Source organism: Taurulus bubalis (assembly GCF_910589615.1).
Source record: "Taurulus bubalis genome assembly, chromosome: 14".
Lineage (NCBI taxonomy): Eukaryota > Metazoa > Chordata > Actinopteri > Perciformes > Cottidae > Taurulus > Taurulus bubalis.
In genome coordinates this window covers 25,611,779-25,638,014 of record NC_136602.1, presented here as the reverse complement: position 1 = coordinate 25,638,014, position 26,236 = coordinate 25,611,779, and the positions used below count along the sequence as shown (strand labels likewise).

At 45.5% G+C, this 26,236-nt stretch overlaps 1 protein-coding gene across 1 annotated transcript; it reads right to left on the bottom strand.

Moving 5' to 3' along the window:
* Positions 1 to 3,899: 3,899 nt before the first annotated feature.
* LOC306746972 (ras and Rab interactor 2-like) lies at positions 3,900 to 26,236 on the bottom strand (the record flags this gene model as incomplete). The annotated part of the gene is made up of 11 exons (XM_079229963.1): positions 26,172 to 26,236; positions 23,473 to 23,570; positions 22,398 to 22,608; positions 21,726 to 21,837; positions 19,020 to 19,092; positions 16,450 to 16,541; positions 10,556 to 12,172; positions 5,222 to 5,530; positions 4,985 to 5,116; positions 4,728 to 4,891; positions 3,900 to 4,376 (listed from the first exon to the last, which is right to left on the bottom strand). Exons 1-11 carry the CDS (start codon positions 26,214 to 26,216, stop codon positions 3,900 to 3,902), a joined length of 3,330 nt encoding a protein of 1,109 aa, XP_079086089.1. The 5' UTR covers positions 26,217 to 26,236.

Sequence of the window (26,236 nt, the reverse complement as noted above, 5' to 3'; positions counted from 1 at the left end):
CCTTATGAACCATCCCGACCCCTCGGGTGGTCTGGGACGGGTCTACTTTCTGTTCCAAGAGTCAGAACTAAACATGGAGAAGCAGCGTTCAGCTTTTCTGCTCCACACATCTGGAACAAGGTCCTGAAAGCTGCAGGTCTGCTGAGACCCTCAGCTCATTTAAGTCCACATTGAAGACTTTTCTGTTTGCTGCAGCCTTTAACTGAACCAGATTCAATTACTGCATCTCACTACTGCATTTTATTTCTTAAACTGCACTGCAACTTTTATTCAACTTTTATTTTTTATGTTGCTTTTTCTACTTTTATTTTGCTTTTTGACTTTTAATGTTTTCTTAACTGTTTTTAAATCTGCATTATGTTTTGATGCTTTTAATGGTTTTATGTGAAGCACTTTGAATCGCCTTGTTGTTGAAATGTGCTCTACAAATAAACTTGCCTTGCTTGTCCTGCCCTGGCAAGCGATTCCAGAGCAGGACGAGTCGGTCTACCCTGCTGTCGGGAAGCCCCTGAAGGTGCCTTCCTGCCACCAGCTACTCATTCAACCCAAACTTACCTGTTATCTCCTCCTCTGACTAGAGGAACCTTAGCAAATAGAAAGGTCAACATTAAATTCAAGTATTTCTGTTATTAGCAAATTGTTACCTGAGTACAATTTTTGTATACGACTTTTTTTTACCTTGAGGAGGACGGAGCTGGTCTAAAGGGACTGAAGTGTGCGGCTGTGATCACATGACACTTTCCTTCCTGCCTTGTATGTGAAAACATACAAGGCAATAAATGGTTCTGATTCTGATGAGAGAGAAGAAACTGGAAGTAAACAGTGCACACAGGAAGGTCAATAAAGATGAATTAACTATCATTTAGGCTGGACTTGCCTGTAAATGCAGGTTTAGGGGCCACCACCATTACAAACACTCACATTTCTTCAGGAAGGTCATCCAGGTCAGTATAACACGTATTAGAAGGACTCTGAAACATTACAGATGAAAAATAGCCTTTTGGCCAACTGCATCAACTTCCATATTTTGGGTTTCAATACACTTAGCCATACTTTGTTTTGCGTAACCATACAATTGAGTACCTCTTATTTAGTTTTTCAGTTGAATGTTGTATAATGTAGAAGCTCCCAATGTGTTTAGCATTCTAGCTGAAATACTTATCTGCACTACGTTCTTGTATGTCCAATACTGTAAAATCCCAAAGGGTCCGTTCGGTCTGTTCGGACTCATGGAGAAGTCGGATTTACACCTGAGATGACGGATCATGGCACTTGGAAATGTGAGGTGTGATCACCATCTAGTGGTCAAGTACCGCAACAGCTCTGAACAAATACAAGGCTTGCTGTTCCAGTTTAGTTTTTTTTCAACATTTATTAAGTGCAAAAGAATATTCATGACGTCATTCAATGAAAAATGGTAAACAGGAATTTGTCTCTGGATGCAAATTACATTGACACCGTAAAGAATAATACAGAATAGACATAGAAAAGCCGTCTGTGAAAAATCCCAGCACAGAGACGCATAAATATGCACTTTGCTTGAGCCAGAGCACCGACAACATGGCGGTACGAGTCAAACTACACGGCATTGATGCTACTCGAAAGCTCCCAGGTTTCCTCAGACATTTAACTGTCATGACCCTGTCGACAGGAAGGAACGGAGCGTTGTTCAATACAAACAGTAAATAAACAGCATGTCAATTTGATTTCTCCAACTACTGGAAGCTTTAAATTCACAAGAAAGCTTCAAGTTTTTGTTGTTCTGTTTTTGACCGACAGTACCAAGCTCAACAGCCCACTATACCCTCACACACCTTTTGTCCTTCCACATATCTACAAGAGCCGTGCAGCGCTGTGTGCGTGACCTCAGACCAGCTTTAAGTCCACAGCACCATTTCATAACAGGCTACATCTCTCTTCTTCGTTTCTGTCAGTAGTACAGAGGTTTGCCAAATGAGTGACGTTGGCGTTGCTCATCGGTGACATGTCGTCAATCGTGAATGGAGAAAGATGCATAAGGTATCACACATTTCATATCACCAGGATAATCAGCAAATACATAAATGAATAGAACACGCTTAAAACACTGGCAGACCTGCCTGTTTCTGACATTACACTAAACACAAACTACATGCAAGAACAATATTTTACACATGTTAAAACCGTTAATCCTGAAGATGATCATATCAAAATGCCATGTTATATATTAGAACCGTTTCACTGACCATGTTGGGATCCAGCTGCAGATATGAAATGCTGCATGTCCAAAGCATGAACCATGGCCCTGTAGCAACAGATTAAGTAATATGTGTTGTTATTGGATCCTCTTCCAATGTTAAGTCCAAACAGAAAAGGAGGCACTGGTATGTGCTGACTGGTGTACAAAGAAACGGGCAAACAAATGTTTTCCCCTCGGCACTGTAGGTTTTTGACTCTATGGAGCGTTAGCATTGTGTGTAATGTAGGCACTGGGTTTCTATAGAAACTAATCTAAAATACACTATCTCTGGTTCTACTGCATCGATGTCGATCCTTTTTCCAAAAATGATCTCGAGTGAGCCAATGTTGTCGAAGTGCAATCGGCAGGATACTCTTTACCGGTTTGTTCAGGAAGTATTTGTGCAGTTTTCTTAGAAGAACCGCTTGCTGCTCGGTCTCCCACCACAGGCCACACATGGTCTGTTTCCAATGTTCTACAAACACACAAGGTGGTGTTGCCCCGTTACATGGGAAGTAAAAAACGGTTCATATTTGAAAAAGGTACAATGTGGATAAGAAATGGGCAGAATTTTAGTTTGAAACCTTCTCGTTCTCCTTAAAATGATCAAAACGTATCAAACGCATCACTCTTGGGGGGGTTTGTTTGATCCAGAGAACCCGCCTGGTCACACGGGTCACACCAGTGGAACTGATGACCGTTAGAGTGTAGGTCCATACAAGAGATTCGGCCCCTATGTCATGTGGCCGCTAAGCATGTTGCCAGATCTTTGACATTAAACCTTTTTAACATTCATCAGTGAACCATGAGCTACTAGCCACAATATAGATTTAATATAACGGGATCATTTTCTAATAGGAATCAATACAGAAAAGTGTTTTTTCTTCTTCTTCTTCTTGTAGCTGCACAGTTGAGGTCTTCTTCTTTTTCTTCGGCTGAATTTTGCTGCACGAAGGAGAATCGCTTCCTACTTTTCTTTTTCAAATGGAGCTCTTGCAATGTGCGACAGCTACCACTGGGTGTCGCAAGACGCCCTCAAAACATATCAACATTCTAAACTAAAAGGATGAAAAGCTTCAAAACACAAACAACACAATAACACAGTTTACCAGCAACTGCTAGAAGTGAATCATAGGTACACCGATCACCTACATTAACCATTTGTTAGATTTTTTTAAACGATTGCTCGAAGATTAGTCTCGCATGGATAGGAGATCTTATTTCCCTCTACGCACCTAAAGGCCACACCAAGAACAGCTGACGCTGCAGGAGAAGCACCAGCGTTAAGACAGGACTGAGTACACATGCTGCTAAAGACCCTGAAGCTCATCTCCTGAAAAGCAAGTATGCGTTTAGACTTTCAGAGCCGTCTTCAGCTATGTGTTGCTCCGTTGCCAAAATAGATCCGAGGAAGCAAAAAACGCAAAAAAGAAAAGCCATCTCTCTCATTTCCTTCCCTCCTTTCTTCTTTTCCCCTTTCACCCGTGTTTGTCTGACGGAGCTTTCCAGCAAGAGGATGTTGACCGAGACGGACGAGTCATGCAAAAGCAGAAGTCGGGCTTTGTAAAGACTGGCACGAGTTGAAGTCTTTCAACACGCTGGACCTTTTCGGTCCCATGGAAACATGTTCGTTGGGGCGATACTGTCCCAGCTGGGAGACTCCGTTCAAAACCTCTGACAGTCATATAGATATAGAGTTGCCATGGAGGAGGCTGGGCGGCAGGCTGAGGCCCAGACTGGGACTGAGGCCCGAGCTGACAGTGAGCTGCGGGGAGGGGGCCGGCGGGTCCGTACCGAGGTCATTCAGGTTGGCCTGGGGGTCAGAGGTCACGGTGAGGTCGTTGAGGTTGGGCACGAGGTCGAGGGGAGCTGACGACGAGGTGCCGCCGCTGGCCACGCGGCGGAAGACGAAGTGGAAGGGAGTGGCCTGCGAGCGGCTGTGGAGCTCGGCCTTGATCTTCTGAGGATGGGTGTCCGGCGCCAGCTGCTGGCCGCTGCCCTCCATCAGGAGGAACAGGCCGTAGTTCTCCGGGTCCGGCACTTTGAACTTGTAGGCGCACAGACGACACACCTCCTCCACGCTGGCGTACGGTCGGACCTGTAGGGTCTTGGCTGTGCAGCCGCTGTCCAGCTCCTGCAGCGCCACCCGCAGGTAGTTCTGAGGGAGAGGGACGCACAATCAGCTCTGAGACTCAGTGAACAACATTTCTAGGTTGTACTCCAGGGTTTCTCAACCTTTTGTAACACAAGGCCCACTTCTGGTCATTAATACAGCAAATATGCTGCTCGCCCTCAATCAAAATTCAACGTATCCATTTTAAGGAGTTGTATACTGGCGCCGGTTGTATGCTAGCTAGGGAACGTTAGCTAGCTAACAGGGGCAAAACCCTAGACTCTGTATATAGATAGATGACATGGCAGCTCCCCAAAAGCCTTAATAGTGAGCATTAAAATCCTCTCTGGAGCTAAACAAATGTTGAAGAAAAGTTGAGGCTAAAGTCTCCAGTACCTGGAAGTCGTCGATGGACGGCGCAGAGCGCTGGGTGGTGCGGCGCCGATGCCACTGGTGGAGCGTGTCCCTGGTCTCCGAGCTCAGCACTCTGGCCGCCTGCTCCTCCTGGAAGTTTCTAATCAGGGACATGGCTCCGTACGCGCTGGTCAGGTAGTAGCCACCTGGACACACACACACACACACAGGGTTAACACTGTGTGTACATAGAAGGTGGAAAGGAAACATGATTCTATGTGGGGCTTCCAGAAGCAGACCTTCTCCGTGGAGCAGAGAGGGGTCCAGCAGCTCCATCATGTACAGGATCTCGTGGTCCAGCTGGGGCATGTCGCACTGAGCCAACACGTAGGTGAGCATGGGGAGGAAGTCATCAGCACCGTACAGGCGACCTGAGAGGTTGATACAGTTTACACATCTTGTATTTCATCAACTGATTGGATGAGCTGTGTTCATCATATATAGAGGGGAACAGGGGAAGATCATCAAGGTTCTACCTGAGTTGTCCTCCATGATGGTGTAGATGAGCTTGCAGACCCTCAGCAGCATGGTGACCTTCTTCTCGGGCGAGTACAGCTTGCTCATGGTGTGGAACTTGTGCTTGATCTTCTCTATGGCCACGGGGTCCGGGGGCGGCGTGTCGGCCACGCCCATCTCCTGCGGCTGCCGCGCCTTGGCCAGCGACAGGTTCTCCTTGAGCTCCCGCCACTCCCCGCTGCGCACCTGGAACTCCTGCAGGGCGGCGCTCACCACCGGTTTGAGAGTCTTCAGGACGCACTTGTGCATGGCCTTCTCCAGGACTCGGTCTGGGGAGAGGAGGGAACGGGTGAGCTTTTTCTACATGGATTTACTTTAATATATATATTAATATATATTAATATATATATATTATATATTATTATATTATATATATTATATTATATATATATTAATATATATATATATATATATTAATATATATTAATATATATTAATATATATATATATATAAATATATATATATAAATATAAATTAATATATATATATATATATATATATATATATATATATATATATATATATATATATATATATATATATATATATATATTAATATATATATATATATATATATATATATATATATATATATATATATATATATATATATATATATTAATATATATATATCACACTTCACAGGGATTTAATTTAAGCCAAATCCAATTCAAGCTTATGATTTTGATCTTAATAAAAGAGGACTAACGTAGCCGCCGCTTTGTGTCTCATGTATTTCTGCAACATGGATGAATTTACAACCGCTCTGTTGTGTTCCTGTTAACAGCCTTGGAGAAGTCCATCGATCACTCTGTACTTGTGTCCCACCTCTGACAGGCACGTAGCCGCCGGTCTGTCTACCGCCGGTCTATTCTGAGCTGATCCTCATTTCAGAGCAAACACCACGTCAAGGTTACCGTCACATTCCTTATCGCTCTTGTTAGTCGGGACCTACAAGCTTCCTGGAGGCTTTCAAGGCCAGAACACTATGTTTGTGTCACTTGGAGTGAAACCCAAGACTCTCGTTGTTGTTCCCCATCAGTACAGATCAAAGACAGTTGTTGTGGGCTGAGTGTCCACCAGGGATCCAATGGTAAGGGAGAAATGCAAATCGCAGGATTTCTATTATTAAGCTTGCATTTAACTGCAGAGTATCTTAATTACTCTTAAAATAGACGGTATCAGTTTGCTGAGCCCTGTCCACACAGCTTTCACAAGCTGCGACTAGCAGGAACCATGATATCACGCTGCAGACAGGATGGATGCAGACCACAGCCATGCTGAGTAAGCCTGTGTGTGTGCTGACTGCAGAGTTTGCTTTCCACCAGCATCTGCCGTTCATGCCTCGTCTGTCAGTCAGTCATTATTTGTTGTTGGATTCCAGCTCCATTGCTGGTCTCACTGGAAAATGTCCCCACATTGCTGCTACCTGCTGACACCTCCGCCGGAACCCAACCAGAGGGCATTCTCACTTCCTCATTCTACGACTGCACACTGATTGGGAGCTGCCAGGAAGCCGTGTGTTGATGGAAACAACCTCCTACCGTTTGATGTTCTCGGTGACTTCCCACAAGGGTTACTGAAACTACCTGTGTCTGGACCTCATGCTGAAGAAAACAGTTTTTTTTGTGCCAAGATTCTTTGCACAAGATGAAAAACGTACGAGGAGAAAAGCGACTCAAACTCCTCCCCTTTTCCAAAAGACAAATGTAAAGGATAAGAATTAGCACCAAAAAAAGAGATGCAGAGGATAAAGATTAAGTAAAAAAAAAAACAACGTTTTCTTCAATTTTTCTTACATTTTTTCTTAAATGTCTCATGTGTCACAAGTAACACAATTATTTTCTAAAAATAATGAACAAGAACCCATTGCAGTCTTTACTTGTTTTGTCCAGCCAACAGTCCAAATCCCAGAGAAACTTAGTATAATAGAGAACTGAGAAACGCAGCATCCATCTACATTAACAAGTTGGAACATGCTTGAGCAGTTACTTAATGAAGCAGATTCATTGATAATACAAAATAATCTAGGACCTGAAAGAAGAGACTAATAATGTGAAGTCTTAAATGCATAGAAAGCACATTTTTCTGCATGGCAATAAAGGGGCCTCTTATTTTCAGCATTTTCTTTATTCCCAAGAGCTCAGTATTCACCGCATTCCGCACAGGTCTGTTACAGTGATTCAGAGTAAGGGAAGCAGTGGCAGCGTTCTTCACTCTGGGCATTAAGTCAATGGAGAAAAAAATTAAAATGCACAAAGTAAAGGTGTGTATCTTACAGGCGTTACATGACTTTTACTAGTCACGGCCTCCCTTGTCTTGCATCTTTTGCGAGTAACTCATCGGTCGAGGTCAGCTAGAAACAGCCAATTAGACACAAATGCACCTTTTGCTAGAGGTGGGGTCCGTGTCCGTGAAATTCCCCAAGCTGTGTGTACCTATGGATAATATTTTATATATATATATATATATATATATATATATATATATATATATATATATATATATATATATATATATATATATATATATATATATATATATATATATATTATGAACCCAGACGCGAGGGTGTTTGATGTTCCGACGTTCTTGGGATTACCACTATAGGTATAAAGTGGAAATGGTGGTTATTTCCATGGTGGACGGCGGAAATGATAACTGTTTGCACGGAGATAAGCCAGATATTACAAACAGTTCAGTTTGTCAGGTGCAACATTTATGACAGTGTTGGTCAGTTTGTCTCATTTTGCTGCAAAAAATGATTGAAGTGAGATGAACAGACTGAAAACCTTATCTTATTAGATCAAATATGTTGACAAAGGTTTCCTTTGGGGACAAGTTGCAGTTGAAAAAAGGTAATAAATCACAATATATTGCAATACTCAATATATCGCAGTATCGTGATAATATCGTATCGTGACTTAAGTATCGTGGTAATATCATATCGTGGGACCTCTGGTGATTCCCACCCCAACTTTTTGCAGGACCTCTTCCCACTTGATGTAAACATCTTCTCCCCAAACATCCTCTCTGTCCTCTTTTAGCCTCTAACTAAACATCTTATCCTTCACAACTGCACACGGGAATGTCAACACTATCCAGGTAAATCCACACTTTTTAGTTTTTAGTTTATTTGGCCTTCAACCCACTCTCCCAATAAAAAAAGAGAGAAACACTACTTCATCTCCTGTGTGTGCCAGAGGATTTTCACCCGACAGATGTTTTTAGGAGAACTTCAAGCAGATGGAATCGCAGTAAAAGCACAACCAACCCACACTCACACACCTGTAATGACAAGGACACGAAGACAATGACACTGTCCCCTTTGTGTGGTGAAAATAGCTGCTGTAATCCGGAGGAGAGGCGTGTCTATCGGTCCCGTCACTGACCCAAGACAGCTCACTTCCTGCTCCGATAGCACAAGTCTTAAGAATAGCCATTGTACCTTCCCTCGGGTCACACTAGCAGGTTGAGGAACCACTTTTTAGAGCTCCTGTATTGATTCAGGCGAATCGGCAAAGAGCTGTTTATCCTCTCAACGCCTGCATGGAATGGTTGGGGGTATTATCGAGGCCTCGGTTGGAAAGGAAAAGTCTGGGATGTCAGTGGGAAGCTCTCAGATCCAAGCTAATATCTGATACATTCTAACACAAATAGTCATTTGAGCACCGAGAAACCGAGCAGCTCTGCCCGGAGGAGAGCCTTGTATTGTGGGACGAGTGGAATACAAGGAACTCTATTCTGCCCCCACAACATTCCCCTCCCCCGCCTGAATACCCTGAGCCCAAATACACACACTAGCGGCCTGCTGAGTGAGCTCTAAATGGAAATCACAACATCATCATCTTGCATGTCTGAAACTCCTCTTTGGTTTTCTGTGTCTATGTCACCTCTTCGTAGTATTTAAGGAAGTAACATAAGTGACCAAACTGTGTGTGAGGAGGGAAAAGAGCAACAAGAAAACACATGAGGAAGAAATCGTACAAAGAGGGTGTCGGAGAAGACGGAGAGCAGAGGGGCTCGCTTCACATCCTCTCACTCGGATTGGAGAGTTGCTTTCAAAAGGAGTGAAGTGGGAGTAAGACGGAGATTGTACGACTTGGCAGACAGTCACCCGGACGCATCTGTGCCGGTCCAGAAAAGCTCTCTGAAGTTGCCACAACAACATGTTGCGCAACAATTCCAAGAATTTTAAAAACATTGTGTCATTCTTGTGAAAAAATAGGCCATTCAGAAAACAGACAAGAGAAGGGCAGAGGTTTTGTTACATCTCTTCCATGAAGCTATTGGACTTGTGAGACAGATTACAAAAAGGAAAACTAAAAATGGAGGGATTAGAGATCAATATATCCTGACTTTTAGCCTCTAGTACAGGTCAAGCCCTGATGACATCACAGTAATGTCCTGCCGACTAATGAAAGAACCCTCCAAAGTAGTAAGAATTAACTGAATTGTGTGTGAAATCGCTGAAGTGTTGTCTTGGGGGTCAAAATGACCCTGTATATGAATGTGTGTTGACGGGTCATTTTGACCCCAAGACAACACGAGGGTTGTACTTTGAAAACGATCAACAGATGCCAACATTGCCACCAATAACATTTTTCTAAATAGGTTCATTTTAAATGATCATTCTAACAATTAAAAACGTTCTTTGACACAATTTTAATTGTTACATGAATAAAAAAGCATTTAATATTCATGTCACGTTATAATGATGAAAAATGGCAGTTTTTCACCCAATTCCCAACTTCATTATTACAGTCCTGTGGTGGACTATTTGATCGGGGCCAGTAGAAACAGGTTGGTTCCACAGTCCCCGTTTGAGAAAACCCTCTGTGTGCTCTCTGTTTACATGTTCCTCCATCCAGGGACTAATGCAGCCACTGAATATTGACCTAAATGACAAGTTTTCCAATGTCTTCACGCAAAAAATATCGAAATGAAACTGCTGCGTCTGCATTGAACACGCTCTTCTGTGACATAGTGTTTCCGTTAAAACCCTTCACACTTCCTAAAAATCATCACTCAGATATTTGCAAACGCAAGCAGAACACCCACCACCCTCTTGAGTTGAGTACGAGGTCGTGATGCTTAAAAAAAGTAAACATGTTGCAATCGAGCAGTCCCAGCATTTCAGCAGTTGACCAAACTTTTAAGCTGCGGTATACTGACAGCCACGATTAATATTATTAAAGCACTAAGCTGAATTGTTTACCTCGTAGTACACAAGCCACTGCAAGTAAAGCCATTAAAATAACAACAGTTAAGAGTTAAAGAGTTTGGTACTCACCGATCTGGTCTTCAGGAATGAGGCTCTCGATTGGCGGCTCCAGTTCGGAGCTCTGTCTCAGGTAGCTCTTCATCTGAGTGATGAACTGGCGGAGAGTCTGCAGCAGCTCCAGTCCAGAGGCGTAGCCCTGCCAGGCCTGGGTGCCCGCACCCTCGCCCATGTAGCTCAGGTAGTCCTGCACCAGGCAGCCAAAGTACGAGCCTTTGTCCCTGGACAGCTCCACCACCCTGCGGATCGCCCTCTTCTCGGGCGTCAGCAGCGAGTTGAACACGCCGCTCATCTTGCGCAGGTGCCCTCGCAGGGCCCTCTGCAGGACCAAAGCGCCGGCGCTGGGGCGCCGCTTTGTGCGGTGGCCCGGCGGCACCATGGTCAGGTCCTGGTCTTGGTCCTGGTCGCTCTCGAGGCCGACGCCGTAGTCGTGCTCCTCTTCATCCTCGTCGTCCTCGTCGTCCGTGCTGCAGCAGACCAGGCGGGATGGTGGGAGGGAGAGGGGGAGGTGGGTGTCAAAATCAGCCACCGTGGGGGGACTGGGGTCATGCAGAGGTGGAAGGAAGAAGGCTGAGGACTGAGAGAAATCCAGAGAGTCCGAGGAGTCGGTGGAGAGGCTCATGTCACTCAGCCGCTGGCCGCCACCGCTGCATTCCTCGCCTGCTTCTTCTTCAACTCCTTCTGTCACGTCTACCTGCTTGCTTGTTGTCATCGGTGTGGAGTCTGGAGAACTGCTGGATTCCTGGGCGAGGGTTCTGGTGGCATCCCGCTGACACAGCATGGCCCTGACGAGAGCACTCTCAATAGTCTCTTCCTCCAGCGCCAAGTGACACTGGGCATCTTCCTGGCTGGATGATGGGGAGGCCTTGGCCCGGCGTGGAGATGAGGAGAAGGATGACAGAGAGATGGCCAGAGAGGGCCGGGGGATGGATATTGGGGAGCTGATGTTGAGTCTCTTGGGAGGGGAGGACGACGGGCTGATGCTTAGCGAAGAGCCCAGACGCCAAAGGAGGCTGCTGCCCCTCTCCTCCACCTTCTCCTTGGGGGCATTGATCCAGGGGATCTTCTCCGGCATGCTGCGCTGTCGGAGAGGAGCAGCTGAGCGTTGTGGCACAATGCGAGGTAGAGGTGGACGGGGAGGAGGCGACCGCTGCACACTGTCTGTAGCACTTCTCTTGTGACTGCTGCTGCTGGTGGTTTGGCTGTTATCGTCCTGTAGCTCTGGGTTTCTGTCAGGGCTCTGAAGGTCGCTTTGACCGGACAGGCTGCTGTCCCTTTGATCTGAGCTAGAAACCTGAGGACCGTCTCCACAAGCGTGTTGCGTGTCCTTGTTGTCGGTTTCCAGGCTGTCGCTAACGGGTTCCTCTCTCAGGCCGTGCTTTGCTGTACCAGAGGGATTGGAGGTGGTGCCGTGGTCACCATCTGGTTGGTGAACCTTTATGAAGAGGGGGTTGATGAAGCAAAGTGCTCCGTTGGACTGGCAACACTCGAGCTCTGATGGGGTGCGAAGCCGAGGGCGCCCCGGGAAATCGGCCAAGGAGACGGGGGGAGGTGGTCTCTCGGGAGCCGCTAGTCCAGAAATGGAGGCTGAGCCTTTCCTTCTATGGCACGCCTGAGCATCCCAGAAGCCTGTGTGAGACAGAGAGAGAAATCTAAATGATGTGGACAGGGTGTATGAATACATGTGACTGTCTGGGCCCTGTCTCATGTGTAGTTTGAAGTCAACACTAGCTTGGCGACAGATTCAGTAGCTGCCTTTCCACAAGTTCTCAGACAAAATAATTAAAAGAGTACTCCAATGTTGGACTCACGAAGTAGCCAAATTGATGCAGAAGAACCAGCTGTGGCGTCTTTGATATTCCGTGCATTCTTCTTCCTCATCAATACCTGGTGCCTAAGTTACCCGAGCTTTGGATGTGGTAATGCTAGTAGCCGCTAATGCGGCCTGGCGCCGTTTGCCTGCAGTCGAGTTGAGGAGCAGGTGAGCTCACTTCTTTTGAACTTAACACCTCCACATTTGTAACTTTTTCATATTCTTCCGCCCTAACCGACACGGACTGTAGTGACATCACTGGAAGACATATTTGGTTTGGTAATCACCATGAACATAGTAATTATAGTCTAGGTTAGTAGGGCACGTGAGAACATCCATTACCTTGTTCCAACCGAAACGCTTTGACAGTACAACAACTACGCTAATGAGATTGGCCCAGATCACAGCATCAAACATGGGAAAGTACCAGTCAAGTCTCTCTCTGGCCAGGTTGTGACAAATAACACAGTTTTGGAACTGGTTTGGCACAATAGTAACACATAGCTTATGCTGAGCAAATGCAAATGCTTGACTCAAACCGCAGGAATTACAGCCTGTCGGTGATCATTTATACTGTTTTTTAAAGTATGTGGAAAGATGCGTCATCTTTTGTTTACCCATCAGTTCCCCCCAGAACGTTGGTACATTGAACCATATTTGGTGTAGCATTAGACACGCGTCAGCTTTATGTCTCCTGTTTTTTTGGTAGCGGCAAATTGCATAAACTCAACAGTGACAATGACAGCCCATCTCAGACCCCTAAATGCTGCCTCGTGCACAGCCACTACAGACTGGGAGGCTCCGCCTGTCGGGGTGATTTTCCTCTGGCAAAATTATGGAAAACTCACAAAACTACCACAACACAACTATTTGTTGAACCCATAGAGTACCAGACGGAGCCAAACAAGACCAGACGCATAACAGTGGGAACAATGCCGCATGAGGAACGCCAGTGCCAAACACAAAGCAGCTCCTTCACACAACCACAGAGCAGAAGAGGAGAGGCAACAATACTCACGGTGATCAAAAGCCCAGCGGCGCACACACAAGCTGCCGATCCCCGGCGGTCCGACTTCTCTGGACCGCTCTGATGGCGTTCACAGAGGACAAAACCGCTGCGTCTGCACCAGCTGAACGTGGACTAACTGCTCTGACTCACTGGCGCTCACTCTGTGTTATGACTTACTCCTGTGTGTGTGTGTGTGTGTGTGTGGGCAGGCTGTTATTGAGTGTGTGTGGGCGGGCTGTTAGTGCAGCATGGCCGTCACTCTCTCTCTCTCTCTCTCACACACACACACATTTTCCCTCTACTCTTGTTTACTCTCCTACTACTTATTTCTGTTGACAATATTATGCCATCAGATGCGGTTTTGATATTTCCATGTGTTACAAATATATTTCACAATTTGTTTCTCCTGATATTTTGTACATATTTTGTATATTTTCGTGGAATTGTTTTGATTATTCAGTTATACATGCAGGCGTGTTCACACAAGTATATGCACAGAGCTGCTGTGCGCACACGCACACACACACACACACACACACACACACACACACACACACACACACACACACTGCTATTGTTGGCGTAAACACTGAAAGGTGAAGTCCAGGGCGACATACCCAAATAGAGAGCGCTAACACACTGTACACGGACACAGAGTCGGTCACTTTGCTTCTTTGCCGAGTTGGAAATGTTTCAAAGAAACTTGATTTCTGTAGAATTTAGGTGGATCAAACACAGACATTCAATGCGGGCAGCTTCAACACTTGAGCTGAGGGATAAAAGGCAAACAATGAGAAACAGCTCTAAAGCTGAGCCGAGTCCGTCAGTTATACGTATTGTTCAGTCACTTGTCAAGTTTAATATTCTTCACGCGGTCCACCTGTGTAACTCTATGCTAACAGGTAATAATAAAATGTTGCATTAGCTTTGTATTCTGACTCTCGACTTCGTGGAGATGAGGCAAACCTGCAGCGGAGCAAAGTAAAGTAGATCTTATTGATCCCTTCCTTGTTCACGGGAACTTCTACTTTAGCTGCAGAAGATAATAATATTAGGATCCAGGACTTTGACTTTTCACAATACAGGACAATACAAAACAGGAAAGAAGCTGGAGTGAAACCTCATTCTTGAGCTCAGAAACAGTAGTTGTCTCAAGCTCCACCCACTAGCTTTTTCTTTTTCTCTGCCATGAAGACTATTTCATTCCAGTTATTTCAAGTTTCCCAGTTCACTTTGTGAAAGACAACAGGAATAAATGTTTATTCTGTTGTTCAGGTCGCAGTAATTTGACACCATTCTGTTATGCTTCTTAATTAATGGCTCATTGCTGACATAGCTTGAGAAAAAAACCCACCAAAACAAAATAGCAAAAATGTACAACCCACTTGTTTGGTAAAAATATAAATCACAAAAAGCAGTTGGCAGCCTGCAGTGACAGAATTATAGAACGACATTGACAAAGAAATTGTATTCAATGTGGATCCGTCACATCTGGCTGATACCTGATCCACCTAATGAGGCCAGTACCATTGTTCTGCATCACCTCTGTCAAAAAAAACTTTAAATAACTCATATTTCAGTTTATTTTAGGTTTACTCTAATTATGACAAATTGACAATAACCCTAGGGCTAATATCCCAGTGTAAAAATACAGTTTGGTTTCTTCCGACAATGTTATAAAAATGGGTTGTGGGAACGTGTGAGTGGCTCTATAGTGACCAACAGCTCATGTTTGCTCTCCGCTGGTTAAAGTTCAGCTTCTCATGCTTTAGGTTGGTCATTTTAACTTCACAACGAACAGATGTGCCTTCAAAAGGGCGTCACAAAACACAACAGACTGCCTAAAAGCACTGCTGACGCTACAGGTGGAGCGCCATACAACCGTAATACGACACCGCGAATACGTCGGAGTCAACAGTGCTCTTTTCTCGTCTTCATGTACGTCACAACTGCCTTTCACTCCGCCGCTCAAAGCACCTTCATCCACACAAAACCCACCATTGTGTCAGCACCCTAAACAGGAACCCTTTTATTAATGAATGAAAAGAGAGCGAGAGAGGAAGAGAGAGACAGACAGAGACTGAGACAGAGAAAGAGAGAGGCTGGAAAAAATATATAGAAAGAAAATGTATGTCTGGTGATCATTTGAGACCAGAATCGTGGTGTGTCACCCTGAAGTCTCCAAGAGGGACACTGGGAGTCGGTCCAGAGTACAAATGATAGTGCAGATGAGTCACGGCACCCGAGCCTGAATGCACAGAAAGGTCACTCTGTCACTGTGTTATGAAAAGGGCTGGAGTGTGAAAGATAAATAAATAAAAAATGCATAAAAAAATGATTTGGGGATAATAACAACCACAGTCTTTCGTGGTGAACATCACTTCCCCCTCTTTATTGAAGATATGTGAATGTAAATGTCCGATTTTTGTGGTGTTTTTGTGGCGGGAAAGTAAAACGCTCCAGAGGCACCCAGCTCTCCTGAGTCCATGCCCAGCTGAGCAGCACTGATCTGGGCCTGGAAGAGGCTTTTGTCCCTGGGGTGATTTGGCACCGGCAGACCTGTTAATCCTTCCAGCAGGGAGGAGGGTTGGGCGGGTTTTTACGAGAAAAGGAAGAAAAAAAACCAAATGTCTACACTCAGCAGAGTGTAACCCTAACCCTAACCCTGAGGGATGAAGTAAAACACTTTACTTTTCTGAATCAGCAGGAGGCTGAGGGAAATACACACACCAGTTTAGCTGCAAAGAAACTGATGCAATGATTGATTCAAACTGACTGGAGAAGTGTCTCTGTAGCTGCAATAAGGACATTTAATACGAGACAAGAGTGTGATACTATACATCTGCCCAGAACCTTTCCGGCGACATCTCTCCAGCGTGTCTTCATGCCTTCCAGTCCTACTACACTCCTAATTTGTACACTACTGCTCTCAGTCTGAATTGAAGCATCTATTTTGTTTTTTCAAATCTATATTCTGCAGATACAACAAAGAAACGTCCTCTTCACACAGTATTTCCTCTTCATCTCTCAGATTCCCAAATAAATCCATGCTTGTTGCCCAAACATTCAAACTCGAGGACAAACCTGCTCCAAGTTTGGCAACCTCCTCCAGATCGGCAGACGTTGCGGCTGAGGCGATGGCTTCTGGAAGCTTCAGAGTGAAGGGCAACACATCCCTGAGAAAAGGAGAAAGAGATCGAGGGAAAGGGAAAGGGAGAAAGGCTTGGTCAACGGTGAAAGGGAAAATCGAGTGAAAGAGGGCGGGGACTGAGAGCCTATTCCTATTAAAATGTGTGTGAATCACGGCATTGGGAAAGAGGGGCGCGGCCTAGCCGAGGTGTGTGGTGTCTCTTCAACCACAGCCGGAGGGTAATACGCACCAGCTGTTCTCCTCCTTGTGGGTCTTTTACAAGCTTTTTCAAAAACCCAGAGCGATTAAAGCTGGAACTTCAAAGTACAGATATGTGAAGGACATCATCTCTCAGGGAAACACCTTTTAATCTGAGAAATGACCCCTGAAGACCAAAAAGTGACAAGTATGTCAAATGGGATTTAGGGTATTCAGGAAACATTCCTCCATCTATCCATCCATTTTCATCCGCTTAGTCCAGGGTCGGGTCGCGGAGGCAGCGGGCCGACCCTGGATTCAGTCTCACCCGCAACATTTCCCATTCTGGGGGGTCCCGACTCTCGAGATCAGCTGGGAGATATAATCCCTCCAGCGTGTCCTGGGTCTTCCCCGGGGTCTCCTACCAGTTGGACGTGCCTGGAAAACCTCTAATGGGAGGCGTCCAGGAGGCATCCTGACGAGATGCCGAACCACCTCAGCTGACCGGCTCAACTCCAAGCTCCCTCCTGATGTCCGAGCTCCTTGCCCCATCTCTAATGCCGTGGTCACACCAAACGCGGCGTGAATTATTCACGCGAGTAGGTTACATTGCACAGTCAATGCACAGCTGCACATTTTCCACCGGGCGGCGCGAATGACGCGTTTGACGCGGGGCGAACAGAGTGTAGGACGCACCGCAAATCCACATCAAGAGAAAAGTAGAGAAATTTATATAGACTTCTATACAACCAGAGGAGTCGCCCCTGGTGGCCAGGAGAGAGAATGCAGCTTTAACACATGAAGCATAGACTTCTATACAACCAGAGGAGTCGCCCCTGGTGGCCAGGAGAGAGAATGCAGCTTTAACACATGAAGCATAGACTTCTATACAACCAGAGGAGTCGCCCCCTGGTGGCCAGGAGAGAGAATGCAGCTTTAACACATGAAGCATAGACTTATATACAACCAGAGGAGTCGCCCCCTGGTGGTCAGTAGAGATAATGAAAGTAAAAGGCACTTCTCTTTTGGCTTTACCTTACAGAACCATAAGTTGACGTCTGTTTACTGGATACCATTGGTAGGCAACATTTGACTGTTCTGTCACTACTGGCCAACAAAGTGACTGTACTGAAGGAAACTTATGATGTTATGATCCAAAGTCCTTTTTAGATTACACAGCAATGAGTAATGAGATAAACCTGACTTCTCTTTTTTTGCTCGGGCACTATGTGCAGTTAGTCATGTTCTTCTATTTTAACTACTGGTATGAACCCATCTAAAAATGCATCTGTGCTTCCTTGTTTCGATTAAGGTGGAATATTTTGTGATTTTCTTTTTCATTTTTTATATCCTTGACACTTCCTTCTTTGCCTTTGTTATTATTTGTAACTTTTTTGTGTAGTTATTTAACCAAATTTAGATAATTTTGCAGGAAAAGAAATATATTGTATATAAGTGCAGATTTATACATTAATTTGCATTTATGGGATGAGTCTGGGCGTGCTGTTCGTGCAAGAGTGACCAACACAACCATGTTGGCTGAGGAGGAGGAGCCATCAAACTGGTGACCAGCATGAGGAGGAGGAGCCATCAAACTGGTGACCAGCATGAGGAGGAGGAGCCATCAAACTGGTGACCAGCATGAGGAGGAGGAGCCATCAAACTGGTGACCAGCATGAGGAGGAGGAGCCAGGCTGTTGTGGCTGTGGATGGTTCTTCCACACGCTACTGAGGCTCCTGACTTTATTAAATGAATACATTATATAATTGCCAATATGTCTTTTTTCTTCCTTGTTACTGATAGACTTCCACCGAACAAGGCAATTTTTTTAAATTTTTCATGGGCGCAACCACATACTCAGCAGTGCTGCTAATCCTAGAAATGCATGTTTCTTACAAATGGGGCAAATGGAAAATGGAACAGGATTTCCAACGGTATAAAAGTTATTGCCAAGAAGCTTTGTTACAAAAGAGAAATAACTAAAAAATTTCCGAACTTTTTGTTTGATGTTTATATTCTGTTGTAAACATGGAATTTGTGAGTATTTTGGAATATATACGATTATGATTACTAAGTAGATTTTATTTCATATAAATATACTTGCATCATGTGTTTTGAATATTGTTGTATTGTATTGTTGAAGCCAGCTGGGGGCATCACCTGTCTCCCTTCAACTCTTGCATGCCTGTAGGTTGAATATCTCTGATGCCAATAATGGTTTGGTAATATACATGTGTATTAAACATATAGGTGAAATGTGGATCATAGCCATGTGGTTTGCATGTCTCCCTGTGATCATGACTGATCCTGAGTGAGGAAACTCACCTGCTGATGCAGCAAAAAGCCACCAGACGGAAAAGGTCCGCAAAGCTCAGGCCCGACCCCACCAACGAGAAGGCTGTAAGGACAGAGCAACGCCATCAGACACAGGAACCGGACAAAGGGAGATCACGGGTTTGGTTTATAAACAGCTCCAAAATGTACCGTGTGGTTCGAGGTCGAAAGACCACCAAATCATACTTTTCACAAGACATAAAATCATGCTGATTCCACATGCGTTAGGTTTGAACTTATTTCACTGGCAAACAGGACATAGCTGGGAAATACGCAGAACAACCAGAGCCAAGTTTTGAAATCCAGTATATGCAAAAGGAATGGTTTACTTCATCTTCATAATCCCAAAATGTATTTTAATTCTCCCGAGGACAAAATAATACAACTGGTATTATAAGTGTCACATGAATAACTGCAATAGCAACAATAACGACTGATCACTTTCCACATGAGGATTCAAATCGTTTGTGGCGTAAAAAAATACAAATATATAGTTTTTTCCACACAACTTGACAACGGCCTTACAGTTGAGACTTGTTGCAATAATGGCAGAGAAGAAAAATGGTTTGAGTAATAGATCCACGACATTTGAAGGTTTACCGGACGGCGAAACGCGTCACAGTGCTTCACAATACTGAATATGAAGGACTTGACAATACTGTAAAGGCATCCTAGTTTTGTGTGAACAGGAATGTGCGCTTGCATGTATGAACATTTGATTGCTCGATGACTTTTGGTGCGTTTAGTTGCAAAGTCATGGGCTCGTTGGAGTGGATGTGTCTCTTCTCACAGTGAGCCCTCGTGCTCTCGGATCAGGTTAGAATAAAAGGAAATACTCAGATGACTACAAGTCCCCGCCGATGCCCTGAGGAAGACACTGTGTTACAAGTGACTGTATTGTCCTCTTCAGGTGATAACAGAGACAAAGACTGCTGAGTCTCCAACTTTTTACCAGTAGTCAGCAAACAAAAAAATGGGGAAAGTAAAGGCTGCAGTGGGCTGTGATTCCTACGCAGGCACCTTCTCTCACTACTTAAGCATTTGGAAATTCCAGTTTGGTGCCAAAGCGTCAGCACACATTCAGAGACAGATGTGTTGGAGCCCTCCGACACGTGAGATGTCTCTGGAACGCCTCATGGGAATACTGTGCGTTTTCCACCAAGAAGGTCCTGGCATTTTTGTCCCGTGACCTAAAATGTTCCTTCAGCTCAGTGTTGTTTTCAGCTTCTATTGCGGTCCAAAGACCTGCGCGACATTAGGGCAAATGAGTCGTATGAACAAGCAGCAGGACCTGGGACTCTGGTAGTGACAGGACTCTGGCTGCTGGTAGTGACAGGACTCTGGTAGTGACAGGACTCTGCTGGTAGTCACAGGACTCTGGCTGCTGGTAGTGACAGGACTCTGGCTGCTGGTAGTCACAGGACTCTGGCTGCTGGTAGTCACAGGACTCTGGCTGCTGGTAGTCACAGGACTCTGGCTGCTGGTAGTCACAGGACTCTGGCTGCTGGTAGTCACAGGACTCTGGCTGCTGGTAGTCACAGGACTCTGGCTGCTGGTAGTCACAGGACTCTGGCTGCTGGTAGTCACAGGACTCTGGCTGCTGGTAGTCACAGGACTCTGGCTGCTGGTAGTCACAGGACTCTGGCTGCTGGTAGTCACAGGACTCTGCTGGTAGTGACAGGACTCTGGCTGCTGGTAGTGACAGGGACTCTGGCTGTTGGTAGTGACAGGGACTCTGCTGGTAGTGACAGGACTCTGCTGGTAGTCACAGGACTCTGCTGGTAGTGACAGGACTCTGCTGGTAGTGACAGGACTCTGCTGGTAGTGACAGGACTCTGCTGGTAGTGACAGGACTCTGGCTGCTGGTAGTGACAGGGACTCTGGCTGCTGGTAGTGACAGGGACTCTGGCTGCTGGTAGTGACAGGGACTCTGGCTGCTGGTAGTCACAGGACTCTGGCTGCTGGTAGTCACAGGACTCTGGCTGCTGGTAGTCACAGGACTCTGGCTGCTGGTAGTGACAGGGACTCTGCTGGTAGTGACAGGACTCTGCTGGTAGTGACAGGGACTCTGGCTGCTGGTAGTCACAGGACTCTGGCTGCTGGTAGTCACAGGACTCTGGCTGCTGGTAGTCACAGGACTCTGCTGGTAGTGACAGGACTCTGCTGGTAGTCACAGGACTCTGCTGGTAGTCACAGGACTCTGCTGGTAGTCACAGGACTCTGCTGGTAGTCACAGGACTCTGCTGGTAGTCACAGGACTCTGCTGGTAGTCACAGGACTCTGGCTGCTGGTAGTCACAGGGACAAACCAATCCATGCTCATTCGTGGCGGGGAACTGCCCATCACTCTTTTTAACTCCTGGGAAGTGAACAGGAGTTGGGCTGTAAAAGACCTGATCCGGACGACGCGCTCCACTCACTACCGCAGAGCCATGAAGTCCCATCCTGGCTGCCTCGCACGTTATTTATTATTAAACACACACACACACACCTTTGTTACAAGTATCTAGACCAATTCCGGGAATTTCCAGATTTTGGTTATTGCCTTCGATCGCAGCAAACCAAGGAGAGGTGAACACACACAATCCTTTCTAATAGCTCGTGGTGCCAGAGGAGGAGGACTTATAAACCTGTTGGGCAGCTTCATGCACTTCAAAGGAAAAGAAAAACCACGAAGCAAGGGTTCACGGATACTTACTGTACTGGCTCTCCTTCACAGGGAAGTCTTTGACGGGAACCGCAGAGTCCTGGTTCATGCGTACAGATATGACTTTCCTCTGCAGGCTGGTCGACTTCCTCACCACGAATGTCTGCAGGGGGAGGGGTGATGTCATAATACAGAAACACTTCAGTGTTCACTGGTACGACTGATACGTCATCCTCCATGAAGGAGGTTTGCTGACTCAAGTGTCTTTTGAGAGATTAATGTCAGTGTGTTTTTGTCTGTATGCGTCCCACTATTCTAACGAGGGCAGGCATTTCATGTGCTTCCACGCACCAATCAGCTCCTGACAAAGCAGACTGTTAAATACATCACTTGTGACTGTCTGTCTGGATTACAAGGTGCCAAGAGATTTTCAGGTTGAGGAAAAGAAATGCCAATTAGAGATAGATGGATCATGAAGGGAAACTGCTAAAAATGATTCATTCTTTAATTGTAATACCTAAAAAGAGAGCTGAACCCAGATTATAAACCAAGACTCCTCATTTATGTTCTATGTGATCGAGTGTGTCTCTGAAACACTTTTGTTGTTGAAGATGAAGTGATTGGTATCAATGCTTTTGTAGGCGGTGGTTTGGTGTCTGTACTGTTGAAGTCTGCGTGGGTCGAGCGAACCCTTTAAGTCCACGGGTGCAGCTGTTGCGTTACCCTGGTGGGTTGGTTCTGCAGCAGGCGCGTGGCGTCCTGGTGGCTGAAGCCCAGCTGCAGCCACACGGCGTGCGTCTGCACCAGTCGGTCCAGAACACTGAGCCGCCGATGGAGCGAGTCGTAGCCCGAGTCTCTGACTCCGGCCGGCCCCGCCCTGATCCCGGCACAAGGGGACGCCTGCAGGAAGAGACCTCCCACCTCTTCGCCCAGTCTGAGAACACAAACCAATGAGAAGTGGTCAATCCCTGTGATGTGCTTTCACACGTTGCCGCTGAATGGAGCGGCAACCGTCAACAGGATGTCGCACTAACCAACGTGGGATTGGAATATCCCCATCAAAAATGTGTTCATTTTTGGCAGGATTACAGCAAATTCACCAGGTCTCTCCTGTGTGTGGAGCCACTTCTTTACTGATTTATACTGTATACTGTTGGGTGGTTGTGCTAATAATAGCACCGTAAAAGTCGGGTTACGAGCCGCTACTGTGTCCCCGTTAGCTCCCCGCTGTAGCCAGCTGAGGCTCCTGCTAGCGCTCCGTTACTTCCCCGCTAACCTCCGCTAGCTCCCTGCTAACCTCCGCTAGCTCCCCGAAAACCACCGAATGTAGCGGGACCAGGCTCGACACCCGACACCCTAGCTTGCTAGAGCGGGGACACTGACCGGAGGTAGTCGGCTTGTAACCCGACTTATACGGTATATAATATTTTAGAACATTATGTATGTTTTGTATTTAGTAAAAAACAACTTTTAATTATAGATGTAAATAACTGTAATAATAACTGCTAATTATTTCCCTCTGACATGTAGTAGAAGTAAAATGGAAGTAAATGTACTTGTTATTACTAATGTATAATGATTTACTGTCTCCATCAGAACACACAGCCACTACATAACAGGTCCCGTTATCTGCAGATTCCTGACAGCTTTGTGTCGGTGTGCGGCTGTCCCATTTCACACACAACAACATTTAAGGCCTTTAAAGAGAGCTCTCTGCTGGAACAGCACTGCATTCAATCAAATGGTAGTCCTGTCTGGGGCACAGTATGCATTATGTGCAGACACACTGTGAGCTCACCCGAGGAGTGGATCCGTCTTGTGCTCTTCTTCGGGCTCTTTCTTTTTCCCCATTTCCTTCTTCAGTGTGCCGATTTCGCAGGCAAATGAGTCGATCAACTACAAAGGAGACACAGGAACATCGCGGAAACAGGTCAGAGGTCAGTTGAAAAAACAACACTGCATGTATCTGTGGAGGCGCTTTCAGCCGATGTGTTCAGGTCAGGTGTTTTCTACTGAGACTGTGTCTCTCATTTCTGCAAGCTTGAAGGTGTGTGTGTGTGTGTGTGTGTATGTGTGTGTCAGTGCGTGTGTGTGTGTGTGTGTGTGCGTGTCGTGAGACCACCTCCCCCCGGCCTAACCACTTCCTACTGACCGACCACAGCTACTAAAGAGGAACACTGGCAGAAAATAATTCTAAAAAAAATGTTCACTAACAGTCTGTGTCAGGAGACACAAATAACTAAATGACATAAATCTACAGTGGAATTGCGTAACGGTCCTCTAGCGGACGCAGCCATCGTCCAGTCCCAGCGGGCCGTCCACTCAGTACCACCCGTTGCTGGTGAAAGGATCATTTTAATCACACTCATTCAGTGAGGTGGTGTGTAACCAAGTGGCCTCTCAGTTTCTACCCGTTTCTCACTCACGTGGCAAAATATTATTATTATTTTTTTTGCAGGGACAATGCACACCAATCAACAGTAAAACTGGAAGTGAGCCAGAAAGGCTAATTGTCATCTGCGGACAGATTTTTGAAGGCATTCTAAAATTACAAAAATGTATACATATCAAATAATATAAATTGTTTAATATTAATATTTAAGACTGCATTGTGTGCCCCAATACAAATAAATGTCATCGGAAGTCATGTATTTAAAAACTTCTAACGGAAGGCTTTGAAAGGTTGTTTTCTGTGTCGACGCTCACTATCATGCAACAGATGTCAGAGAAAGTCTTTCATTTATTTTTGATTTATTTTATTTTCCAAAAGGGATTTGGGCTGTTGCTCATTTTACAGATGACAATGGAATTTTGTTTCTACATGAAGAGCTCTGTGAGAAATTCCAACTCAATTGAGACCTATAATAGAATGATAAAAGACCTTTCTGAAACACATTTGGAGAATACTTGACCGGTCTATTCATATATGCTCATTTGTGAATCGCAATCTCCATGCATCCATTGTCTTCCTCTTATCCGGGGTCGGGTCGAGGTGGCAGCAGGCCCAGCAGGCCCAGCAGGCCCAGCAGGCCGACCCAGGCTTCCCTCTCACCCGCAACATTTCCCAGCTCATTCTGGGGGATCCTGAGTCGTTCCCAGTCCAGCTGGGAGATATAATCCCTCCAGCGCGTCCTGGGTCTTCCCCGGAAAAAACCTCTAATGGCGAAACTCCTAACCTGACCAACATGTCCCCTGGAGAGGAGCGCCTGAAGAGGGGGGGGAATAATCCCAATCGCAAACATTTAAGTGGCAGGAGAACATCTGCGTTGGGCCATGGATTTTCTTTTGTTGTCGAGTATATTCCTAAATCTCTAAATTCAAAAGGCTTAAACATTCTATTAATAGTTCCGTTCCCACCTTCATGTTTCGTTTCCCTTCTGGCTCGCTTGCCGTGAGGCGTGGTTGCACTTTAGGGCCATGTGTGTTTAAGGCCTGTAATCATCACCGGCTGCAGATAAACGCTGGGCAAGGATCAGCCTTTAAACTGGTTTCTAGCAGATAGTTGAGCACAATAGGCTGCTTCCTCTAACACAGACAACTACAGGCAGAGTGAGTTGATGTTGTGCTTTGGAGGATTTCCTCTGTTGGGTTCCATACGAAGACCCCGATCCGTCTGTTCACCACATGCCGTCAATACAGTAATATCTCCTATACCACTTGATAAATAATATCCTCAGTAACAAGCAATCACATTTTCCTTGGGTTACCCAACGCAAGTATAACAAAGACATGTTGTTGTTTAGTTTTATGGTTATTGTTTTTTTTACTGTAATAATGTCATTTATCTGCTTTGTTTATATTGTTATTGCTTTTATTGTTTCTGTTTTTATCTGTCATTTAAAAAACAATTAAAAGGCGCACCTCAGGATTTTAACACCACTTAACGTTTTCCTTTGCTTTTGTGGTCATCTGATTTTTCTTTGTATAAATTATGGATGGACTGCATAATATACATGCTAGTCCTCGACTGCACTAGTTATCTGACTGTACTATTTTTATTTGTATTCTGTTTGTACTACTTCAAACCGTTTGTTTCACGTTATGTTTTGCACGTTTTTGTATGTTTTACATTTTGTCCTTACTGTGGACCCCAGGAAGATTAGCGGCCGCTAAGGCGTCAGCTAACGGAGATCCAGTAAATAAACAGCCGAGTGTGAAGCGGCGGGGATGAGAGTCATCTCCTCCAGGTCTGAGGCCATGCTGCTCTGCTGGAAACCGTGGATTGCTCCCTCCAGGTGGGGACGGAGCGCCCGAAAGATAAAGAATGTGACGCTCACTGTTACGTCCTCCTTTAAAAACTAAATCTCTGTGAATCAAAACTGAGCTTTACCAAGCGAAGATGATAAAGCCTGAGAGAGAGAAAACAACTCAGGCCGGCTCCACCACATTTTTCAATTTGCTCTTCTGCAACCACTGACTTTGCATGGAATCTACTGGCGTGAATCATTCCCAGCGCTTTTGGTGTGACCGCAGCATCTCTCTTTGAGTGGCACGCACCTTGAAGAAACTGCCTTTCCTCTCCTGCTTGCGGGGTTGACTCATGGTGCTGGTGGACGAGGGTC